The sequence below is a fragment of the Danaus plexippus genome, chromosome 6, assembly GCF_018135715.1.
Source record: "Danaus plexippus chromosome 6, MEX_DaPlex, whole genome shotgun sequence".
NCBI lineage: Eukaryota > Metazoa > Arthropoda > Insecta > Lepidoptera > Nymphalidae > Danaus > Danaus plexippus.
This window is the reverse complement of record NC_083540.1, coordinates 504,630-527,441: the sequence shown is the minus strand read 5'-3', so window position 1 is coordinate 527,441 and position 22,812 is coordinate 504,630. Positions and strand designations below refer to the sequence as shown.

At 34.6% G+C, this 22,812-nt stretch overlaps 4 protein-coding genes across 4 annotated transcripts; 3 read left to right on the top strand and 1 right to left on the bottom strand.

Annotated features, from left to right (window-relative positions):
* Positions 1-2,661: 2,661 nt before the first annotated feature.
* LOC116778828 (dynein assembly factor with WD repeat domains 1) lies at positions 2,662-5,685 on the top strand. The gene is made up of 9 exons (XM_032672876.2): positions 2,662-2,879; positions 3,002-3,211; positions 3,287-3,409; positions 3,506-3,690; positions 3,778-3,910; positions 4,163-4,322; positions 4,569-4,706; positions 5,052-5,144; positions 5,318-5,685. Exons 1-9 carry the CDS (start codon positions 2,767-2,769, stop codon positions 5,420-5,422), a joined length of 1,260 nt encoding a protein of 419 aa, XP_032528767.1. The 5' UTR covers positions 2,662-2,766; the 3' UTR covers positions 5,423-5,685.
* A 2,871-nt stretch (positions 5,686-8,556) lies between these two features.
* LOC116778827 (lysosomal Pro-X carboxypeptidase) lies at positions 8,557-12,981 on the top strand. The gene is made up of 8 exons (XM_032672875.2): positions 8,557-8,834; positions 9,512-9,600; positions 10,207-10,364; positions 10,459-10,660; positions 10,855-11,092; positions 11,688-11,801; positions 11,919-12,135; positions 12,363-12,981. The coding sequence occupies exons 1-8, from the start codon at positions 8,640-8,642 to the stop codon at positions 12,551-12,553; spliced, it is 1,404 nt and encodes a 467-aa protein (XP_032528766.1). The 5' UTR covers positions 8,557-8,639; the 3' UTR covers positions 12,554-12,981.
* A 779-nt stretch (positions 12,982-13,760) lies between these two features.
* On the top strand, positions 13,761-20,959 carry LOC116778822 (cysteine-rich protein 2-binding protein). Its single transcript, XM_032672865.2, has 13 exons — positions 13,761-14,113; positions 14,459-14,596; positions 14,684-14,829; positions 14,912-15,004; positions 15,475-15,580; positions 15,694-15,799; positions 16,016-16,401; positions 16,467-16,554; positions 16,756-16,946; positions 17,389-17,507; positions 18,099-18,280; positions 18,945-19,025; positions 20,850-20,959. The coding sequence occupies exons 1-13, from the start codon at positions 13,830-13,832 to the stop codon at positions 20,940-20,942; spliced, it is 2,013 nt and encodes a 670-aa protein (XP_032528756.2). The 5' UTR covers positions 13,761-13,829; the 3' UTR covers positions 20,943-20,959.
* LOC116778829 (transcriptional adapter 2A) lies at positions 19,509-20,852 on the bottom strand. Its single transcript, XM_032672878.2, has one exon. It carries the CDS (start codon positions 20,834-20,836, stop codon positions 19,541-19,543), a length of 1,296 nt encoding a protein of 431 aa, XP_032528769.2. The 5' UTR covers positions 20,837-20,852; the 3' UTR covers positions 19,509-19,540.
* Positions 20,960-22,812: the final 1,853 nt, after the last annotated feature.

Sequence of the window (22,812 nt, the reverse complement as noted above, 5' to 3'; positions counted from 1 at the left end):
AATCAAACTATTCGGGTTGCTCTTTACATTGTTGGATTTTACTTCAAATGAAATAAATTGATGTATCACTTATTAGGATTATAAAAAAAAATCATTAGTAACAATCAAATGACATACGTAAGTGAGAGTTTATAAATATATATTGCTTTATGTCACTAAGAATAGATATTATCTGTGATACTTATTAATTATCGATATCGATACGTCCCTAAACTGGTCAAGGACCGCAACCTGTCTGACCGGATACATAGGGTGGTTGTGTGTGAAGGGAAAACATGGATTTTAACGCTTCGTTGCTTCGCTTAAATATACCCTACATGACTAATACTAAGACAGTTCATAATTATTCATAATCTCTAACGCTATAAAAGAGACGGTTTTATTTTTCTGTTATTGTTATTATATAGAAATTTCGTGAAATCGCATATTTCAGTATAAAAGGGTATTAATTAAAAACAATTACGTGTTCCAAACTGAAAATTATCTAATGATCTTGTCGACAGCATGTGCTTATATATACATTTTTAATAATATCCTCAGTCGATTTGTATTTTGGGAACCCTACTGGACTTATTGTAATTAAGTCACTCGGAAGAAACTGTATAAACGTTAGCTAACTATAAAGTGTCAGTTTTCAGGAAGACATAAGATGTTGTCAAACTTAAAATACACAAATTTTATTCATTAGAAACAAATAATTAAACGATATTCAACGGAAACCCTGTTATTATTGTCTTTATAGCTAGATAAGACTTTTTATTAAAAATATTAAGTAAATGAACAATACGAGTGAGTCAGTGTCAGTCATCCCCTGCAGGCATGGATCGATGTTAAAATATTCCGATTAATCGTTCAGTTATTTTTTTATGAATTAATCATTAGTTCAAATTATATTACATACTTTATACCTACATTAAAAATTAGTAAGTAATATTATTGTTAAATATTACTTGGTATGATAACAAAATGTTCTGAGCGTTTAAAGTGATGTTCTTTAGTTAAATCATCAAAATGCTTAGTGCTGACCCCGAGTTTGCATCAATACTTAGCGGTTTTTTATACATCACTTATTGTAGTGTTAACAGAAATTGACTGAATGAGAAGAGAGCTTTTTTGAGAGCTCAGTATATATTTTGAGTGAGCAAACGTGTACTAAGCATGAAGATATTAACAAAAACATGTTCATGTAGGTGTTATTTTCACTCACTACAAGAAAATTTAAGACTTTAATTAAATGCGATATACACTCAACTCTCAAGGGATTACGGAATATATTCTAAAAGAATTTAGACTTACAATTGAGCTTACTATATTATGTAATAGAGCACATTTTTGTTTGAGCACATTTCTATTTCGTTTTTTAATTCATATAAATTAAAACACACACATTTAAACTATAAATATTATACTGTTATTTGTAAAATTATTTCAGAATATTTTTTTTAATATTCTATTTTCTGTTTCAGGTAGTTTTTTTGACATAGAACACCTATTAATAGAAACTCTTTTTTTTTAATTATCCATAAAAAAACACAACAAATATATGTATTATATAAAAGTATAATAACGACATGATATACAGCGATAAGTGTTTTGTCTTGAAATTTACGTACAACCATTTCTAATTTTGGATCTCAAAATCTTTTGAACACAAAAATTACCTGACCCTTTGCGACTTCAGTGAACAAAACGAGAGCATTTCGCCAAGTAAATATGTCGCGCATAAAAAAAGTGGGCCAGCTCTTTTGTCTGACTGACAATCTTGGAACCTGTACGTGAATGGCTCTGGCGGTGAACTGGGGTAATCATCGGGACGAAATGAGGCATAAACACAACATATATTTTCTACTTTTAAAATTTTTTTAACACTCTCCTAGCTACCTTGAAATCAGATTAAGATATGTATGGATTTACATATGTAACCTATGCCCGCAGTTCGAGTCTTACATTCAAGTTCAAAAAAAACTTACCTAGCATTGAAAACATTTATATAAATACCGCTAATATTTATAAATGAACAACAATGTAACAGATAAATCCATTTAGGTAAGTTTTAAATGTTATTGCGAACAAATTTAGACAAATATCTGATAATCATCAACAACGTTCATAAAAAATTATAATATTAAATCCAAGATAGAGTTGTTTATAAGAGTAAGTGTGATAACTTCCCCTTCATAACGTTTAAGTTATCTAGGTAGGTACTTAAAAACATATAAGACTATTACATAATGTTTTATCTTGTGAGAATTCAAACGATACTGATCTGTTGTTGTTTGAAATGAACTTGTAAACATTATTTTAAACTGTTTTACTTGACCTCTGAGTAGCCAACAGTTTGTTCAACAGATTAACATCGTCTATTCTTCAATAACATCTCCATGTTTCACTGGTTTTGATTAACGCGAGTGCATACAACACAAAACAATAGATGACTGGTTTTAAACATAATATCGACAACTAAACACGAATTTAAATTTATTTACAATTATATTATGACTTGATATACATTACAAGATTTAACTGTGAAGAATTGACAAGAGGTTTTATATTGAAAGCAATGCCAATAGTCGATTACAAGTATTCCCTCCTTATTATATTAGACAAGGAGAGACTGTTTTCCTACGCCTTATTCGACCCGATGAACCTTCTTGCAGCCGTTCACAAGGCAACCGTGTTATTGACCAAATGTGACAGCTCTTTAAAAACTATACACACATGAAAAAAATAATAAAAATGTACATTTTGATATAGATTATACTTATAATGAAGTTATTAAAGTTCCACCTTAGGTATCATCCTCCTGGCATCGTGCTGGAGTATCTGCAGAAGGGTATCGTCAAGAATAAGGACATCGATCTCCTAGATCTCAATAGCAAGTAAGATTACACTTAAAATATTTTAAAATGTAACTAGACATAAAAAAAATGTTGAATCGATTAAAATAAAGAGGAGAAGAAAAAGTAAAAGGAACTATTCCATGTTAAAAATACAATTCCAGCTCAGACACGAAAGCGATCGCTAACGAGCTGTATCATAAAGAACTCCTGATAACGGAAGACGTTCGTGAGCAGTTGGAGCAATGTCTCGAAACCCTGAAGAAGAGGATCGAGCACGAGGGACCCACGGGGAAGAGGTTCTACATCTACAAAACCCTACACACACACGTCCTGCCTCTCACTAATGTTTGTTTTGATAAGACTGGTCAACGGTAAGAAAAAACACAAATTACCCTAAAGCTAAGATCAGAGATGAATGTCACACACGGGTGTCTTTTCTCAAACAGATGCCTCTCTGGAAGCTATGACAGAACGTGCAAAGTATGGGATGTTGAATCTGGGAAAGAATTAAAGACTTTATCGGGCCACCAAAACGTCGTCTACGCTGTCGGATTTAATTTTCCCTCGTGGTAACTATTCAGTTATTTATTATATAATTAATATATTAAATTATTAACTTAAATTATAATAAGATCATGTTATTCACAAAAACGTTTTTCATACAGTAACAGGGTTTTGACTGGTTCCTTCGACAAAACTGCTAAAATCTGGAATGCGGAGACAGGGGAATGTCTCGCCACACTGTGGGGTCACACAGGGGAGGTGGTTGCCGCTCAATTTAACTCGAAAGGAGACTATGTAGGAACTGGATCTATGGACCATCTTGCTAAATTATATGACTCTGGAACAGGTACTTGAAACTGATGAGTCTAATGTGCCTATTATTTTAGTGCCACTTTCTCACCACTACAATTTTTTGCAAAAATATTTCCATCAGGCGCAGAGATTCAGACTTATGCTGGACATACAGCAGAGGTGATTGCTTTACAATTCGATCCAAATGAAGGCCAAAAACTAATCACCGGGTCCTTCGATGGAACCATATCCCTGTGGGATACGAGAGTCAGAGAGTAAGTTTGACAACATGAGCTATTGTTCATTTATTGTTCATGTTCTCATGATTGAATTTATTAATTTTTTTACCAATTATATGAGGGAAATTGTGTATAAAATATTTTTATCGCTTAAACATAATTTTACCCTTGAGAATATCAAATTATTCTGACAATTTATACCCTCAGTGTAGTTTCCATTATTTACATATGTATGTAGAAAGCTATAGGTTTGACAATTGTTACAAAGTATTTGATAATGTTTGGTAGTCGTGTGGGGGTGCTCCGCGGTCATTCTGGGGAGATATCGAGCGTGCAGTACAACTGGGACAGCACTCTCGTGGGGTCCGCATCGTTGGACGGCAGCGCTCGTCTGTGGGATGCGAGACAGAACACCTGCCTGGCGACCGTCGCCTCGCATTCTGATGAAGTAAGGACAGATCATCCACATCATCACATCTCACACTCAAAATATTGGAACTCCTTGGAATATATTGTATTTTAAATTTTAAATTACACTTGGAAAACCGTAAAAGTACTATATTATTTTCATTCAATTTACTTACATACCAAAGCTAAATTAGATTTTCTTTTTCCTAATAGAAAGTCTAAATTAAGTATGAAAATGTCAAACAACGCCGTGTTCCTTTAGTGTGATTGCGTGAATCGTTTTTAGGTGCTGGATATCTGTTTTGACTGGGCTGGTCAGCGCATGGCCACCTCGTCCAGTGACTGTTCAGCTCGCGTGTACGATGTGCGAGCTGAATTTAAGGAACTGGCTGTCATGAAGGGGCATAGAGAGGAAGTGTCGAAGGTTTGACTACACTAACTTAATAATCAAATATTTTGACTTTTATATCATCTTTTCACATATGTCCATGTACAGAAAAGTTTATATTGTTTCTCGTTGTATAATAAATATAGATTACTTTTCACCAATACGCAGATTCGAATGTTCTTAATACATGCAAGTTAAATACAAATAAATTTAATGTTAAAAAGAATAATAATCATGATAGGAAATAAGAAAATAAAACGAATATAAACCAATTACTCATTAACGAGTCCCTCACTTTGAACCTCAGTACGTACTGAAACAAAGAATGCTTTAAAGTGCGGTTCTGTGTTACGTTAGTGGTCCCGTCTGTCGTTTGTCCAGGTGTGTTTCAGTCCAGCTGGGGGATGCTTGCTCACGTCCTCCGCTGACAGGAGCGCTCGCATCTGGAACACTAACACCGGTAACTGCATACAGGTAATATGGATAACAATATTACATCCAGAATATATATAATCTTTTTGATACTCTTGCTCATAATAGTAAGAGTTACTTTCAAATTATTGTATGTTTTAAAAAATCTTTAGACTTGGCTAGTATACTCTGATTAACGTTTGAATGTTTCACATAGACTCGTCTTTCCAATCCAGGTGTTGTCCGGTCACCAGGGGGAGATCTTCTCCTGTGCTTTCTCGTACGCCGGCGACGCTATCGTGACCGCCTCCAAGGATAACACATGCAGGATCTGGAGATGACTCGACTGGTGGTTAGCTTGAACCCGTGACAAAAATTATCGCATATAAACAATTTTGCACAAGTTCCATTACTGTGATAGAAACGAGAACATCTGGTTTCGATCGAAAAAACCTTAAAATAGCTTTAGATATCTCATAGAAAAATATACAATAGTACAAAGTTTTCAAGCTTTATCATATCAGAGCAGTTGTTAATGATAGAATTTAATTATATAGAAAATATTTATTGTTAATCTTTTTCACTTTAATTAAATAAAATATAATCACAAAAAGATGTTATTTTTTAAATAGTAAATAAGAAATTGTAGTTTACAAAATTAAATTGGATTTATAAATTAAACGTTAAGAACGAGACTGGTTTTAAGAGTGATTTGAATTTGAAAGGTTTGCATACATCTCTGTCTTGGAGAGATGGTCAATTTAAAATGCCGTATCCCAGATAACGTTGATCAATTAATTACTACACTCATTGTCCTTGGATCCGTACCCCAAGTTTGCATATCACACTACGTACGAGTAGTTTTTCATTCATTATTACATTACATTCATCACACAAAGTATTATACAATGGGAAACGTCAAACGAGAGACGTTTCGTATATAGTGTGACGCTGCGGACATTTGCAAAGCGTACTGATTGGTTGTGGTGGGCTGAAGCGTTGAAATAAATTGTCTACCAAAAATATTTAGTAAGAAACATTTTATATTTTTTATTGTTTTTTCGTCTTTGCATATTTCTCAGCAACACATAATTTATTACAATTATTGTATATCAATATTTACATAAAAAGCTGTATACAAGATTTACTGATATTATAAACTTGTAAATTTGTATTTTCTAGAAATTGCTAAATGAAAACTTTCAGGCGTGAAAACAAATATATGAAGTACTACTAAAAAAGAGTCTAATGTCAGCCATATTTCTTTCAAGCGTCTGTTGTGTTGTACTATAAGGATTTTAATTTACTTCACTTCTATTCTACAAAACTGTTCTATAATAAATATTCCTAGAACGTTTTTAAAATTGTAAATTATTAGCAGCCACTTATGTCTAAATGAAGACTTCGTTTTACCGGTTCATTATATATTGAAAACAATTTTTTTATATAACACTTGAAATCACATCAAACATTCGCTAATTATAGCGTGTGAAATGTATAAGTCCCAATCCCAAGTCCCGGTATATTAACAATATTCTGTACAAGCACTTCGTCTTTGTAACATTTTAAACAATTCAGTTTCAATATATCAATTTATTGTTATTGCTTATATTTTTTTAATCAAACCGTAGTTTTATTACCATAGACAGGTCACATTTTATATTCATACTCAAAGAAAATACTTAAAAATACTTTTTTAGAGCTCGGAAAATTGTTTCAACACAACTCTGAAGGTACAGCTTCCTGTAAAGAAGTTTACGCTGCTGTATTTGTTTTTCAATTTACTTATAATTTAATAAATAACAAAAAACAATGAAATTAACTAAATTCATTTCAAAAATAAACTTAATATTAATTTTAAAGTTTGGTGTACTATTTTAAAGTATTACGTAACGTTAAGTTACTCCCAACAGCAAATCTCCCAAATCATGATACCAAGATGGTGGACTGGAATTCAACATATGTTAAAACGATCATCCTTGAACCTTAGTAAAACACAATGTGCACCACGACGATAAGGGACTCGTATTCAAGATGGAGGAGAGGTCCAATGGTCATCAGTAATGGACTTATTGTTTCTTAGATAAAGTAAGGGTAATAAGTAGACCTAAACCCTTCAGCGTTCAACAAATTTAACTGTCATATAGACTTTATTTCGAAATTAATTCTCCGACTTCATTCAGCACGCTATACCATATTTTAGCAAAGGCGCTGGAAAGCAACATTCCGTATGTACCCGTTCGAATCCCGCTCGTGTCGATGAGTTTTTCATTCTATATTATGTACTTTAATTTTAATTTTCTGATATTGAAAATATAATTATGTACATGTACCGAGTACCAGGGTAGGACGTTAGAGGACACGTATTGGACCAGCCACAAAGAACTATACAGTTGTCACAGGCTTGCGGCGATCTACCTACGGATCGTTTCCGGGGCTGCATTCAGAAATGTACATCAAAACTGTGTCTATAAATGAAAAATTAAAAACACACAGTATGTAGCTTGACCATACATTGGATTGTGCTTCTTAGACATATTTATATAGCATAACTTTTTCTTGGAATTATCTACTAAATTATTAATTTCAAACCAATGAAACAATATGACCAAGACCTCTTTATTTCGTGTAAAAATATTTGTCGGTATCAATTCAAAAACTAGGAAATCACATGATTAGCTAACAGTACAATGATAAAATGTCACAAACTGTGTAAAAAAGTTAATCGTTTATGTAACATAAAAAAATATAGAATAATAATTGCCGGGATGTCACGTCACTTATTTCAAGAATCAAGGGCGCGAAGTCTTATCCGTATAATATGAATAAAAACCTAAAGGGGATTTGCCTACCGTTGAACTTAAATCATAAACTGTCAACTTTATGTAGAACAAGAAAAAGAAAAATGAATTTTAATAGTTAAAATAAGTATCATATTCGGTATTACGATCATAAATTTATTTGCAGTTATCCAGCAGACCATGAACTTTGTCGATGTACGGGAATGACTGTGTTCTCATGACATTTGAGCTTGTCTCATATCACATTTTAATTTTAGTTAGGGGAATATACGGCATTTTCAAAAATTACTGATAAAAAAAATACATAAATTCTTAATAAAATTACTTCATTTCTTTCTTTCTTTCTTCTTTCAGCGTTGTCTTTTTTTTCTATCGCACATACTCGAATTGCAAATCAAACTTGCACTTGTCAGATTCTTATTTACAATGATTAAGTTAATCCCAATGAAATGGAATGTAGTTCTTAAATTATTAGGAATGAAAAACAAGCATAATGATCAAAGTAAATCACACGTTAGGTACTCATGAACTAGTTTGATCAGACATCGCAGGTTATAGATAAAGTTTCAAAGTGTATTGACCAATCATATCTCGAATATCCTTGTCCAATTGACACTTAACTCCGGGAGCGCACCTTACGTCACTGTGTACTGTGTGTGTATAGTGTATACCTACCGGCGTCCGGCGCATCGTCCGTTAATACTTAATCGTCGGTTCATTATTGTATCGTGAAACATCGACGAGTGAACACGACATAATGTTCAGAGTAATATCGCTTGTATTGTTCATAAATTATGTGACCTGTGACTACAAGTTCGAGACGAAATGGTTCAATGTGCCCCTGGATCACTTCGGATTCCAGAGAAACGAAACTTTCAACATAAAATATCTGATCAACGAGGAGTATTGGGACAAGGGAGGCGGACCGATATTCTTCTATACAGGAAATGAGGTTAGAATTTAAAAAATAACTGTTGGTTGTCCTATCGCATCAACTATATTTTATCCATGCTTATCACACAGTTCACTTTTATTTACAAACATTTAAATATTATTTAGATAAAGTAACAGAGATTAAATCAATTATTATATAAGTTTGTAAAAAAATCGTATTGCACGTTGTTTATTGTTCCATTTAGTATGTGATTCATCTCACAGCAAAATGTAAAGCACAGATATATGTTAACTTAAATATATATTTATTATGTGAACCTTATCGAATAACTATTATTATTTTGGGTGTATCACTTCTTGTTACTTAATATCGATAACTAAATTATTTAATAAAATGGAGAAATGTATAGATAGAGGCCAATGTATATATTAAAATTTGATTATTTTTATACGACATCCACAAAAAAATCTTTAAAAATACCTTATACATAGTTGAATTTATTAAGTTATAAATTTTTTATCAAAATAAGGACATTTTTCTAAGAAAGTTCAAAAGGATCAATTAATTGTGTGAAAATGATATAACAATACCTTAGCGTAAATAATAAATAATAATGATTTACGACGCTCGAGCGCTCGGAGACCGTATCCGATGTTATTTAATTTGCTTGAAATCTTATAAACTGTGACTTCCTCTAAATATTCATTGCGTATAAATATATTATTTGTCATCAGGGACAAATTGAGGTGTTCGCGAAACACACCGGCTTTATGTGGGACATCGCTGAGGAATTTAAAGCGAAATTGGTATTTGCAGAACATAGGTTTGTCTCGTAATATTCTATAGTTTTGTCACGTAGATTATGAATACATTTTTTTGTTATTGTTCTGTCTGTGTTTATGAATTTAATATAATGAAATAAAAGCGTCATCTGTAATGCATCATTCGAAAAGGTCCCCGAAAAAAATTAAAGTATGTAATTAAAAAAATATTAGGTATGTGACGTAATGTAAAATTACAGTATAAAATGCAAACATTTTGGCATACTTAGTCCAGGTTGTATGATCACACTACACGAAGCATTTCCGTTTCATATTCGATAACCTCTGTTAAAACTATAATGAAAAATTTAAAACTTTTTTTCCAATTGGGTCAAACTTATATAAAAATGACTCGCAGTGTATCAATTTTCATATGGCTGTATATTTACATCCGTTTAAAATGCTGTTGAATGTTTACTTAATTTACGTACTTTCATTAGTCCAAAGTTTTAATGCAATTTTTTTTTATTACATACGGTGTAGGTACTGTAGTGTTTAGGTGCCCTCAAAGTGTATTTTTTTTTCAGTTCTAGCATAAATGGCGCTATTTAAGTGGTATGAATGTAAAATATGTATATCTCAGAATAAAAAATATATTTATTGTTCAGATACTATGGTCAATCAATGCCCTTCGGTAATAAGTCACTGGACAACGAGCACATTGGCTACTTGACATCCGAACAGGCGTTAGCTGATTACGCAGACCTCATAAACTATCTACAGGGAAACAAACAGAGACCGACATACCCCGTCATTGCTTTTGGAGGTATCTATACTTAGAAAAGACGCTTACTGTTAAGATGAAATAAATGTATTTTATATGTTGAGCTGCTCTGTTAATCTTCTGTGTTTTTTTGCAGGATCTTACGGTGGAATGCTCTCCGCCTACATACGCATCAAGTACCCCCACCTGGTGACGGGCGCCATAGCCGCCTCGGCCCCGATCCACATGTACCCCGGGATGGTGCCGTGCGAAGTGTTCCACAGGATTGTGACTTCCAGCTTCAAAATAGCGGATGAAAAATGCGTTAAAAATATAAGAAGCTCGTGGGGTGTTCTTAGGTACCGAATCCTTTTGCTAACAATAAAGGTCTCCGATCAAATGTTTCGTATACTAATGGATTTACAGCAGGTTAAATGAAACACAAGCGAGTTGACGTGAATGAGTGACCATGAAAAATCAATCAATACTCACTGTTCTCGATTGGAATGACATGATAAGAGAGTTAATATTCCGGTTGACATCATTGTTCCAGGAAATTTCTCGAAAGTCAAAACAATACCGATTGGCTTCACAAGAACTGGAACCTGTGCGAGCCCGTGAAGCCTGCGGATGTGAACACCTTGATGGAGTTCCTCCAGTCGATGTACGAAACCCTCGCGATGGTGAACTATCCCTTCCCGTCGGACTTCCTGCTGCCCCTGCCCGCGCAGCCGGTGCGAGTAGTGTGTCAGTACTTGAACGAGACCCTCAGTGGACAAAAACTCATTGAGGTCAGTGACCCTCATTAACTAGCCGATGCCTGAAACTTTGCTCGTATATTAAACCCCTTCGGAGATACCCGTCATCACTCTATTGAGGTTTCCCTTTGAGAAAAAAGTGTAATAACGTAATTATCAAACACATAACACATTATCAAATAGAGAACTTCCATCTTTTTCAAGTCGGTCTAAAAGTACCTAAGCCGTTAATTTGAAATTAAATACACTGTAATTATATTTATGATAGAGATAAGTTGGGCCCTAGTCAGCAAAAAACATTTATACTTTTTACTTATTCAAGACTTGAAATTTTTCCTACATTTAAAAAAAAATTGCAGTTTTAAATAACTTGCTTTTCTGGCACTCTTTATAAATATATTTAAATTGGAGTAATTTGTAGAAATGATTCGTTATGGCATAATTATGTAAATACCGTATCAACAACTGATCACATACCCATTCCGAGCAAACAGAGCAAGGCTATTTTTACTCATTTCAAGCGATACGTTATTTATCGTAGATTTTAAATAGTATTACTTCTCATATTGAACCGGAAGATGAAGTTTAGAGGACTGGAAGATCGTTTTATAGGACAGAAACGTTTCAGGCTATTGGTAAGGTGATCAAAGTGTACAGCAACTATGATGGCAAAGCCCCCTGTGTCGACTACAAGAAGGGAGACGACTTCGGCAATCTTGACGCTAGTGGATGGGACTATCAGGTGACTAATCTATATTTTTTTTTTGCATATACATACTTCTTCAAAGAAGTTTTTTTTTTGGTATATTATCACGAGCGATAATTTTATTGCCATCTTAACCATAGTAAATCCTACCAGGCGTGCACAGAGATGATAATGCCGATGTGCACTACCGGAAACCAAGATATGTTCGAGCCCTCCCCTTGGAACTTCACCAAATACGCTGAAGACTGTCACAGGAAATACAACGTGTACCCGCGACAGGAGGCGGCTCGGATACAGTACGGAGGAGACAGGCTTCGAGCGGCGACCAATATTGTGTTCAGTAATGGACTGCTGGATCCCTGGGCGGGAGGTAGCACTGCAAATAAAGATTTTATTTTTGGAGCTCTGAAATAAATAAATGGTATTCATTAATTATCCACTGTGCTTACCGGTTACTAATTATCACCTAAGTTACAGGATAAATAATGATGTGAAGTTTTTATCCACCAATTGTCACTGACGATCATTCATCTACACTTAATTATGGAATACATATCCTGTACTCGGAAATCAAATACGATGCTTCTGTTTTTACAGGCGGCATCCTGAATAGTATCAGTAATTCAGTGAAGGCAGTTGTTATCATCGACGCGGCCCATCACCTTGACCTGATGCCTTCCAACCCAGCTGATCCCAATTCAGTAAAACTCGCCAGAAACATACACAAACAGAACATAGACAAATGGATACGAGAGTTCCGCACGGAACGCTCCGACAGACACCATTAGACAATGCAACATAGTTTGCCCGCCATTACTTTTAATAAAATCGGAATAAAACAAATTATAATAAGTAAAGAAACAAAAAATTGTACAATTGGCAGTTTCACTTGTTCCTAATAAAATATCTGCTATATGTTTGCATTTTACCAATATCCTAGACACAAAGGTTCCAGATAAAATAAAATATTAAATATCAACAAACGTAAAATTTTATCCAGGTTATTAGTTATTTAGGTCTTATAAACAACTTGTGAAGCGGACATTTTGTTAATACAAAAATAAGTGAAAGTTTTAATACACAAAGATTACAAAAAGAAGTACATGATTTCTTGAACTAAATGGTATTGTTTTTATAATATCTTATACAAAATGTGGACACATCAAAAGAAAATGCCAATGGTGACAACGATTTAATAAATATTTGGAACTTGAAACTTTAATGTTTAATTGCCTTATTAAAACCCCTCCGTCTTTTATTTCAAAGTCTAAATTGAAAATGTTGCCTTATTTGCAAAGACAACTCCTTTTCCTAAAAATCCACGACTAGGTCTTACCATAAGTTATTTTTTTCTATTATATATGTGTTATCTATAATTATAATCCTAGTCCATGTATGTTTACCGCAAATTTGTATCGTCGCAATACTTCCCAAACATTTCCCATTCAATAATCCACGTTCATACTAAAATATGAATAGATATATATATGAAAGACTAAGAGTCTCTCCTTATATATTGTGGTCATGCAAAACTTGTGGCAAGCATAATGATATGCTAAAAAGATATTTTATAGGAATTTACCTTCTTGGAAATTGTTCCAAAGATGATTCGTTTTTAAGCGCAGCGTCTCGTTTTTCAAAATAGGATAAAGTAACGAGTGAAAATTGGGTGGATGCAATTATATTAAGGGACTCAGTTTCTTACTAAGGAATCAAAGTTGTTAAATAGAGTAATTCTCATTATCAGTCAATAGTACATACATTTTATTTTTATACGCATTCTTATTTGTAAAATCAGTCTTAAGTCCATTGTTGCCAGGATATATAATCCAGAGATACAACCATGTCATTTGGCATTTTTCTGAATAATTTTACGTTATGTAGACAACTTTTATGTTATATTTTTTTTTATGAAACTATATCTTAACTTATTTTAGCTTATTTACTTTTTAAGCTATTTACTAAGTACCTATATCAGGTATTATCTGTCAAGTGTCATCTGTTGTCAAATGTCTTTCAGCCGTGGCTAGGTTAGACTTTTCAAAACAAAACAATCAAATTAAAATGAACGAAACTTCTACCATTATTGCTACTACAAGTACAATAGACACAGATGCCGGTAATACAGAAACGTTAACGCCTATAGTATGCAAATATTGTCAACAACCAGAAAACAAACAATACAAGCCATGCTTAGTTTGCGAGAAATGCAAATGTGCAGTGCATTTAATTTGTTTACGACGTCCTGGTACACCTGGAGATATAGACGGAGATGTTTTCTTTGACTTCACATGCTTAGAATGTTCACCCACTAAGGAAGAGCTGTTTGAACGCAACAAATTCCCTTGGTAAGATGTAAACACTGTTTATAAAGTCGACATCGTTGAATTTTGTTCTGGACCTCTGATCCTGTTGTTTGTTTTTAAACCCAAACAGAGTATTTCAAATTACAAACTTTGTTGCTCCGAAAATATCTTCAAATACTATGTAAAAATTATAAGTACAACTAAATCATAACTCTCCACCCAATGGAATATAGTGTCGTTGATCTTTATGCCTAATTATTTTATGCAAATTTTTTGTATGTGACTATTAAGCTTTATCCTACAATAATTAATTTTCTTTTCATGCAACTCAATTTCCTAATCAATTAATCAGTTCCAAGTGTTACCAACTGTGGCATCATGTTTCAGGGTCCATGTGCTGTTGTTAACATTAAATCACCTGAGCGAGCACATGCAGGGTATAAGCAACAGCGGCTACTTCCATTACAAAACACACATCTGTTCATTCGTCGACAGAAATTGGACCCTGTTGTTTGGGACTCGCAAGTATTATTTTCAAAATTGATTTGCTTTTTGTCAAATTTACATTAAATGTTCATGAACTTGTTATTAAATACTTCAATTGTTTTACAGTCGTAAGAAGAACTGGATAGGAACAATATCCGGAGCATTGTCGGTGTACAGCAATACATTCTTCCGATCGGGCTCCGTTGCCCTCGGAGAGTCGGGATGGTGGAAACTTATGCATGGTTTTTCCCCCGCGGTCGCTGCACATATCTGTATAGTATTTTCCATTAATACCTTAAATACATACTATATTATATATGAGTATATCAACCTAACCTGTTATAAGTATTACAGTACAAGAAATGAATAAAGAAAAAACAAAAGGCCAGCCTCGCAATCAGTTCACACTGGACTCCGTGTTGTTTATTAGTAAAATCAAATTAATGGGTAAGAAAATTCATTCCCATGACTATCAAACATTTTACAATGTATAGACTTCAGCAATGGCTTCTAATAGTGAAGTTAGGGTAGTTTAGCAAAAAAAGACTCTTAGTATACCCAACAATAACTTTTAAATTGTTCATTTGTGTCACTAGTAACACTGCATAGAACCCACGAAAAAGATTTCTCTTGATTAATATTTAATGAGTGAGTCTATTAGGCTGGCTCCTATAGCTGTACTTTGTCTTCCAGATAAGATATTTACTTGAAAACTCAATATCTGCCTACAAAAATTAACTAGAGAAATTCTTAAGCACCCAACTATAAGTTTTGCTAACTAAAATGAATTTCACAAGACTAACGTCCAGGTATCGTTATTTAGTTAATGAACAAAGTTGAGAGTTTTTTTCTGTTTCCTACATAGTAGACAGATCCTTTCATGTGTTCTTTGGTGAAGATGTTCTTTATAACCTCAGGTTACGGTGTCTATCTAAACGTGGAAATGAACCCAAATAAGAGGAGGAAGTTGGACTCTGACGCTTCGGAGAGCTCGGAGGTGAAGACTTATGAGGGTGAAGAAAGGTACTTGGTATTTAGCGGCTTAGATTTATGTGTAATTAGAAGGGTTATAAACATTTTCACTTTATACAGTCATTGAAGATAAGGATGGAATGATATGGTTTTTTCTCTCGTAGACATGAATACCTCGAGGAACCTGAGTCCCTGACGTGTGTGACGGCGAAGGACAACTCCGATTCCTTTTGGGAGTTCGACTTCGCGCCCGCCAGTCGCGTTCAGAGCGTAAGTTTGTATGTCATAACCTCCCACTCCGTACTGTTCTATGTTAAAGGTTTCGGCTAAATAGTCACACTTGTATAGTAATAATATCTCATTAGTCATTGTCTATAAATGACACAGATTCCCCTATCTTCTAAGAAAATGTTTATCCTTATAATTTAATTTAATATTTATATTTTAGAATATTCAAAATAAGCAACCCATCGATTATGATTTCAGCGCGTGTCCTCGAGTAGACCCTCCGTGTATTACGACTCGGACACCAACTCTCACTCCGACGGAGACAAGTCGCAACAAACTAAAAAGACCTCAAAAACTAAGAAAATAGTTGAAGACAAAGAAATCTTCAGGAAGGAATCTCTGTTTTCCACGCTTCCAAACTCGATAGACATGCCCTGGGTGGAGAAACATTCCAGCGAATCAGACAAGCGGAAGCTGGTCCCCTTGACGGAATACGAAGAAGTCCAGCTATTGAAGACTGTGGAAAACCTCATACCGAGAGTCAAAGACCCCAGCAAAAAGGCTGAATTGTACAGGCTGAAGGCAAAACTGTCACTACGGAGGTTGAAACGACACCAACATAAACCAGTCTTCGATTTGGACAAGTGCGTTAGTCGCGTGTGACGGCGTGGGGTCCGTGGTCCGATTATTTGGATGTGTTTTGTTGCAGGGCGGTGAAGGTCTTGGGCGGGTATGTGACGGAGGACCACACAGTCGCAATGAACGCGGAGTGCATACTGGACAGATTCCAACGATCGGTGAGATGCAGAACCTGCAGATACTTATATCACCATCACTAGTTATTTATTTTATTAAAGTGCCTCCGCGTTACAGATATGTGTGAAGCAAACCGTATGACCATTTGGGCCATAGGTTGTTCAATTACTATAGCTATTTGTCACAAAAATATGAAATGGAATGCGGCTTGTGCGTTTATTAAGAAACCTTTAAATTTCCAGTACCTCATAGACAACCTCTGCGGCACTATAGCGAGTACTAACTACGGCACGATGTTGTTGTCGCACATAGAACCGACGACCTTCAGATCGCCTTACTCCGGCGCCATACTGAAACCCTTCATCAGGAGGGATGCCACGTCCAGACCCCTCTGGCTGAAGGTTACTGAAGAACTCCTCATGAAGACGCATAGGTAGGAGGCCCAATCAAAAATAATTCAAAAGTGTCATAACTTTTCACATTTTTTCCTATTGTTTAAGTCCCTTCAGTATAAAGACTGCACAAACTGCACACAGCACAGACTGAGTGCAGTCATCACACGCATTACATTGCAACTAAATTTAATTTCTCCATGTATTCCTTTTTCATTACTTTTTCATTATTCATATTTTTGTTGTCTTCGTCTTTGTTTCTAGACCGTGTATCTGAACGAAGCGATATCTCATGCATAAATTCGTCCGTATTCGTTCCAATTTTTATTTAGGTTTATTTGATGGCAGAGTGACTAGCCTGCTATCTACCTAGTTACAACAAAAAAATCTTTTGAACGATAACAGATGGAACTCAACAAAGCCAAGTCCATCATCCTGATGATATGTGCTAGCTGATTATCTTTATCTTATCTCCCACCACAGGCACGTCCCCGAGTACCGCGTCCCTCCCCGGCCCGTCCTCAGCTACTCCTACGTCCGTCCGCAACACATCGCGGCCGTCAACAGCCTCTGCGCCCAGTTCTTCTGGCCGGGGATAGACCGTGAGTGTTCATAGCGCCAAGCCGGCTGGTGCCAACCTGGCCCGGAAACTGATAGCACGGCTCAACCAACATAACACAAGAAAATATTATTTTATCATGTTTTATAAGGTTTACACAAATAAATAGTGAACCAGGAGACCTTCCATTCGGAAGGACGACAGCTTTGTTTTTTAAATTATTTGATAGCAGCATATGACCTAATGTACTTTCTTTTCATACAATTTCTCAATGATTTTTCACGATATTTTGGTATCGCTTCAAAGTCATCCTCCTTGGATACAATGCTAACTTGTATATATATATTTTATTACCAACTGGTTTATCTTATTCGGTGGTGAGGAGTGAGTATCTATGCGGTCAGCCGGACCTCCACACTCCAACAGAGATCCATTTAAAAAAATGTCCTTGGCCTGCAGCGGCCACGGAACATCTTGATTTAATCTCATAAAGTGCCAATAAATTTTTTCAAACTTTATCATCCAGACACTTGGCCAAATTGCAAAATTCTGTTTATATATCGCACCGCACGGAAGAATTCCTAGCTATCAGTTTGTCAAAATAAAGTTCCTCATGAAAGATGTGTTGGGTCAGTGACGGAAGCGCTCCAGTACCCTGAGTTCAGCTGCGTGGTGACGTTCGGGCGGCTGGTGGTGGCGTGCGCGTTCCTCGTCCCCGACGTGCGCCAGAGCGAGGCCTACATCAGCTTCATACTCACGAGGCCTGAATGGAGAAACGCTGGCATCGCCACCTTCATGATGTACCATCTGCTGCAGGTCGGTTACATAGAACACCTGCCCAAGGATATTACGGCAAACATTGTTAGTTAGGCGAACAGTCTGCTTAGTCTAAATTGGTATGTCGCGCTACATGTTAGATATAGAGAGGTTAGATATAGGTTGATGACAACGGAAAACATGTTGCTAGTGTGACGATACCTACTTAGATTAACCACACGGGACTGTAGTCCGTACTGGGCTTACCGGTGACTTGACCCTGACGACGCACACGAGATATTTGAGAACAAATAAACCTCCGGATAAGCAAGTTTAAATTTTTCATGATTAATATAATGTAAGGTATTTAAGCCAACAAACAGAAATACATATTTAATAGATAAAAAAAATTATAGTATTGAAGTTTCCTTACTTTTATTAGTATTTTATATCATGTGTGTGCTCCATACTGTTCTTATCGTTAAGCAAAAATGTGTTCCTTGGGAAATATTTTATTATTATAATATTGTCAGATCCATCTTAGGATAATTACATCTTGTGCGTAAGATCCAGCTGGGAAGAACTATTGAATCATGACGGATGAGTTATAGTATTTCAATGCACGTCAAGTAGTGCAGGAGGTGGTCAGCACGGCGTGGTGTCCAGTCCAGTGCTGTGTGTAATACAATAGTTTCCTTATGTTCACCGTTGTTCATTGTTCCAGACTTGCACGGACAAGGATGTGACACTGCACGTGTCTCCCACAAACCCCGCTGTATTCCTCTACCAAAAATTTGGTTTTAAAGTAAGTATGTGTTTGATTGTGGGCAAGGGACCGAGTAGACACAGCTTCAATAAAAATATTATAAGTGTTAAAACCAGTTATAATAAAATTCATATGTTCCGAGTGGATCACAACGTTTCTGGTTATCGGAGGTATCTTTAGTAATTAAACATTACAAGCTAAGTATTTAATGACATTTTATTTATACTGAACATTTCTTTTCTTGGACTTTAGTTATATTAAAAAAATATTGCACCTCATTGAATAAGTCTACCTAAAGTGTGTTAAAGTATTCACCTCACTAGTGTATTGTTTTTATAGAATCGTCAATTAATTAAAAAAAAAAAGCAAATATAAAAATCCTAATCTATTTGTTGAATGTCCTAAACTTTTATAGAAGATAAAAAGTTTTGATTAAATGAATAATAATAATTGAATTTCCTAAAATTGTAAGTTCTTATAATTCAATATAAATTCCATGAGGCAATGAATAACAAGAAAATATCACAGAAAAATGGTTTAATACAAAATCAACCCTAAGGTTTTACAATGAATCCCTCGGACAACAGATGATCATATATTTTCCTAGTCTTATTCACATCTATCTTGACGACTCGCCGTGCATCCAGTAAGCGTAGGAAACCCAGTTTGTTGTTCTCCGCTATGAGGACTCTTTTGATGTCGAGAAAATTCTCCGGGATCACTCTGACATTGGAGCACAAGTCTCGCTCACTGTCCGACAGCAGGTGGTATCCTGGCATGTCCAATATGTCCAGCGGCATGAGTGTTCTTTTTATCTTCTTGCTGCCGATACTGTTACCAAACAAACTGTTCTTACTCTTCATCTGTGACTGACTGTCAAATTTCTTAATCATCATATTGGTGACATATTTCTGTTCTTTATAGACTTTGTCGTTTTGCTTCTTTAAATGGTTATAAAGACGCGCCGAGTACAATGTCCTAATCCCATTCCTCCGATAATCACACAACCTTACGATTCTATTGAGAATTTCCTCTTCTAAACTAAGGGACTCCATTAAGCTATCAAACTGCATTCCACTCATGAACTGCATGAATGACAGTAGTTTTTCTGCTTTGGATCTGGACAGAGTACTATCGAACCTCTTCAACCAGGACAATAACTTATTGGTCATGATGAGTCCATGTTCCTGGATGATGTTGTAACGCCGTTGCCTCTCTCTTAATCTAGTGTTTAGTGCACTGACCAAACTAACCTTCAGCGAATCCATACATTCATCGTCCTCTTCATCATCAGCGGAATAGCTTATATCGGTGCTGAATATGTTTTCGGCGTTATGGTCATAGCTGAGTTCAAAGTCAGATCTATGAGCATTGTAACCGGCGAGAAGTGGGTCGGATTGATTATTTCTTGGTGGGTTTATACTAAGATCTGTGTTATACAGGTATGGGGTTAGAGGTGGTTGATATAATGACTCTTTAGTTTCCGGTAATAATTTCAGCTCATCATACTTCACGTTTTCTATGTAATACTTTTTATAATGCTCTTGGCATTCCAGTTTCGATCTCGTATGCACACTTTTAGCTATTTCTTCCCAATTTCCATAACCATAATTAGATAGTGCATTCAAAAGCTTACATTCCTCTTTAGCTGACCAGTTGCAGTTTTCAAATAGTGGAAAGTCATTTTTTCTTATAGCGTACTTGTGATCGTTTCTGTGATTATCTTTCTCTTTTCCCGACGCGAAACAGGAACAACACAATACAGTGTCGCATTCACAACACTCTATATAGGGCTCGTGAGCGATCTCGTCGCAAATATCACACTTTACTTGCAATAAATCATTTGCCATGTTTTATTTACAGGTTGAAGAGTTGATCCAAGATTTCTACGAAAAATACTACGACATAGACCATAAAGGTTGCCGGCATGCTCTGTTTCTAAGACTCGTTCGATAATTAAACTTTTTAACTAATTTCGTACTTTTATTTTTCCTATTTTCTAACAGTAGCTCTTTGTAATTTATATCCAGTTTTCTTTTCCACAACACACCAAAACATTTATTCGAATCGATAAACAGTTCTAAAATGTCATATGTCAAAACTCGACAGTAGTTTGACGTCACTTATGACATTGAAAGTTTTCTTGGTACAGATTCTGTCATTCAACTTTTATCATGCTCTCGGTTACTTTCATTTTACAATTGTCATAACTGCAAGGGGTTTGTAATTTATAAACAATTATGTAAATAGACTATATCACTGTACGAGACTAAACTAAACAGATATCTACTATCCTTTTAAAATTTAAAGGGACGGTTGACGGTAGTCAAAGAGAATTCCTTAGAAATTTTTACATTAACTTTCCTTCTTATTATATACATTATAATAATCAACTTATTTTATCATTACATTAATCAAATTACTTGAGAAGTAGAATGCCAGAACACCTGTATGTATGATCCTTTTATTTTATGATCCTTTTATCTTTCAGAAATTCCGGAAACAGAGAAGTAAAGCTAGTTAAATTTGAAATTAAAATGTGTAATATTCTTTAGGCAATTGTGGACATCTTTTACCTCTAAGAACCTCCATAATATACAAAATGATAGTAGTAAATAGCGAAAGACGTCAGTGATATACGTCTTGGTTGTTGACAGTTATAAGCGGGTAACCTACTGCTCTGAAATAAATGGTAAAATTATCCCTTTACTGCTGGAAACACCAGAAGGCAATGTAATATTATCGGGAACCTGCTTTTTTACAAGTGTCTTCGAACATTCAGATTCTTTTTTACCTGTCTAACCTTTATTATTTATACTGAATCATATTATTAAAAAAGTAATAATTGCATCTTAGTATCCGTACAATGTGTGTAAAGTGCTTGAATTTGAATGTTCAATAAAAGTAAATTATTATATCAATCAATATGTAAACAATGATGATTGTTCTTAAGATTTATATCTATCGAGTTGATTCCTGTTTTTTTTTAAATAGATCGTAAAGGTATTTTTACTATGAACAAAAATATTATAACTACATATTATATCAAAGTAATATTTTACATTTACCTTTAGTCAATATGCTTTACAATTAACAATGACATATAAATAACTTTAATATGACTGTGTATTACTCAACTTTAATTAATTTTGAAAATTCGTATAAAAGAAATCGTCTTAAAGTCTTTTTTTATTATAAATCTATATTATTTCAGACTCTACTTATAGTCTTTAACTATACTTTTTCAGACTATGCGTATTTATTTATGATTTATAAACAGAGTTATACTTAGAGAAAGTAAAACATACGTAATGAGAATTTATGCTATAATTTTCAGATAGGTACTTATTGGTTATTTTAGACGAGTAGAATAAAATTTACACTTTCACCAGCATTATGTCTTTTTTTTTTCTCTATCAGATAATATTTTTCTTTATCAGAAAATAATTAGTTGTTTGTCGGAAGGGTGCTTTTTTCTATAGTCGCATATTATCATTTCAATATTTACAAATTTGATTATAAGTAATTTTTACCTACCTAAAGTAAGCTTCCAGTAAGTACCAGAGTAAGTCAGAGATAAAAAGCTATTTTATTTTCCATGAATATATATATTTTTTTATTACATCTATGTAAAATAATTTCTAAACCGGTTGAGGATTATATTACATACCTATAATTACAATACCACTTATATGAATTGCAGAATATAGGTAACTTTAAAATAGACGAATAGAAATATTTCTTATTACTAGGTACTTATATTACGGTCTTCCCTGAGCAAATTACTCGTTACTTGTTGCGCGGTAACCTATCTTTATTACTTAAT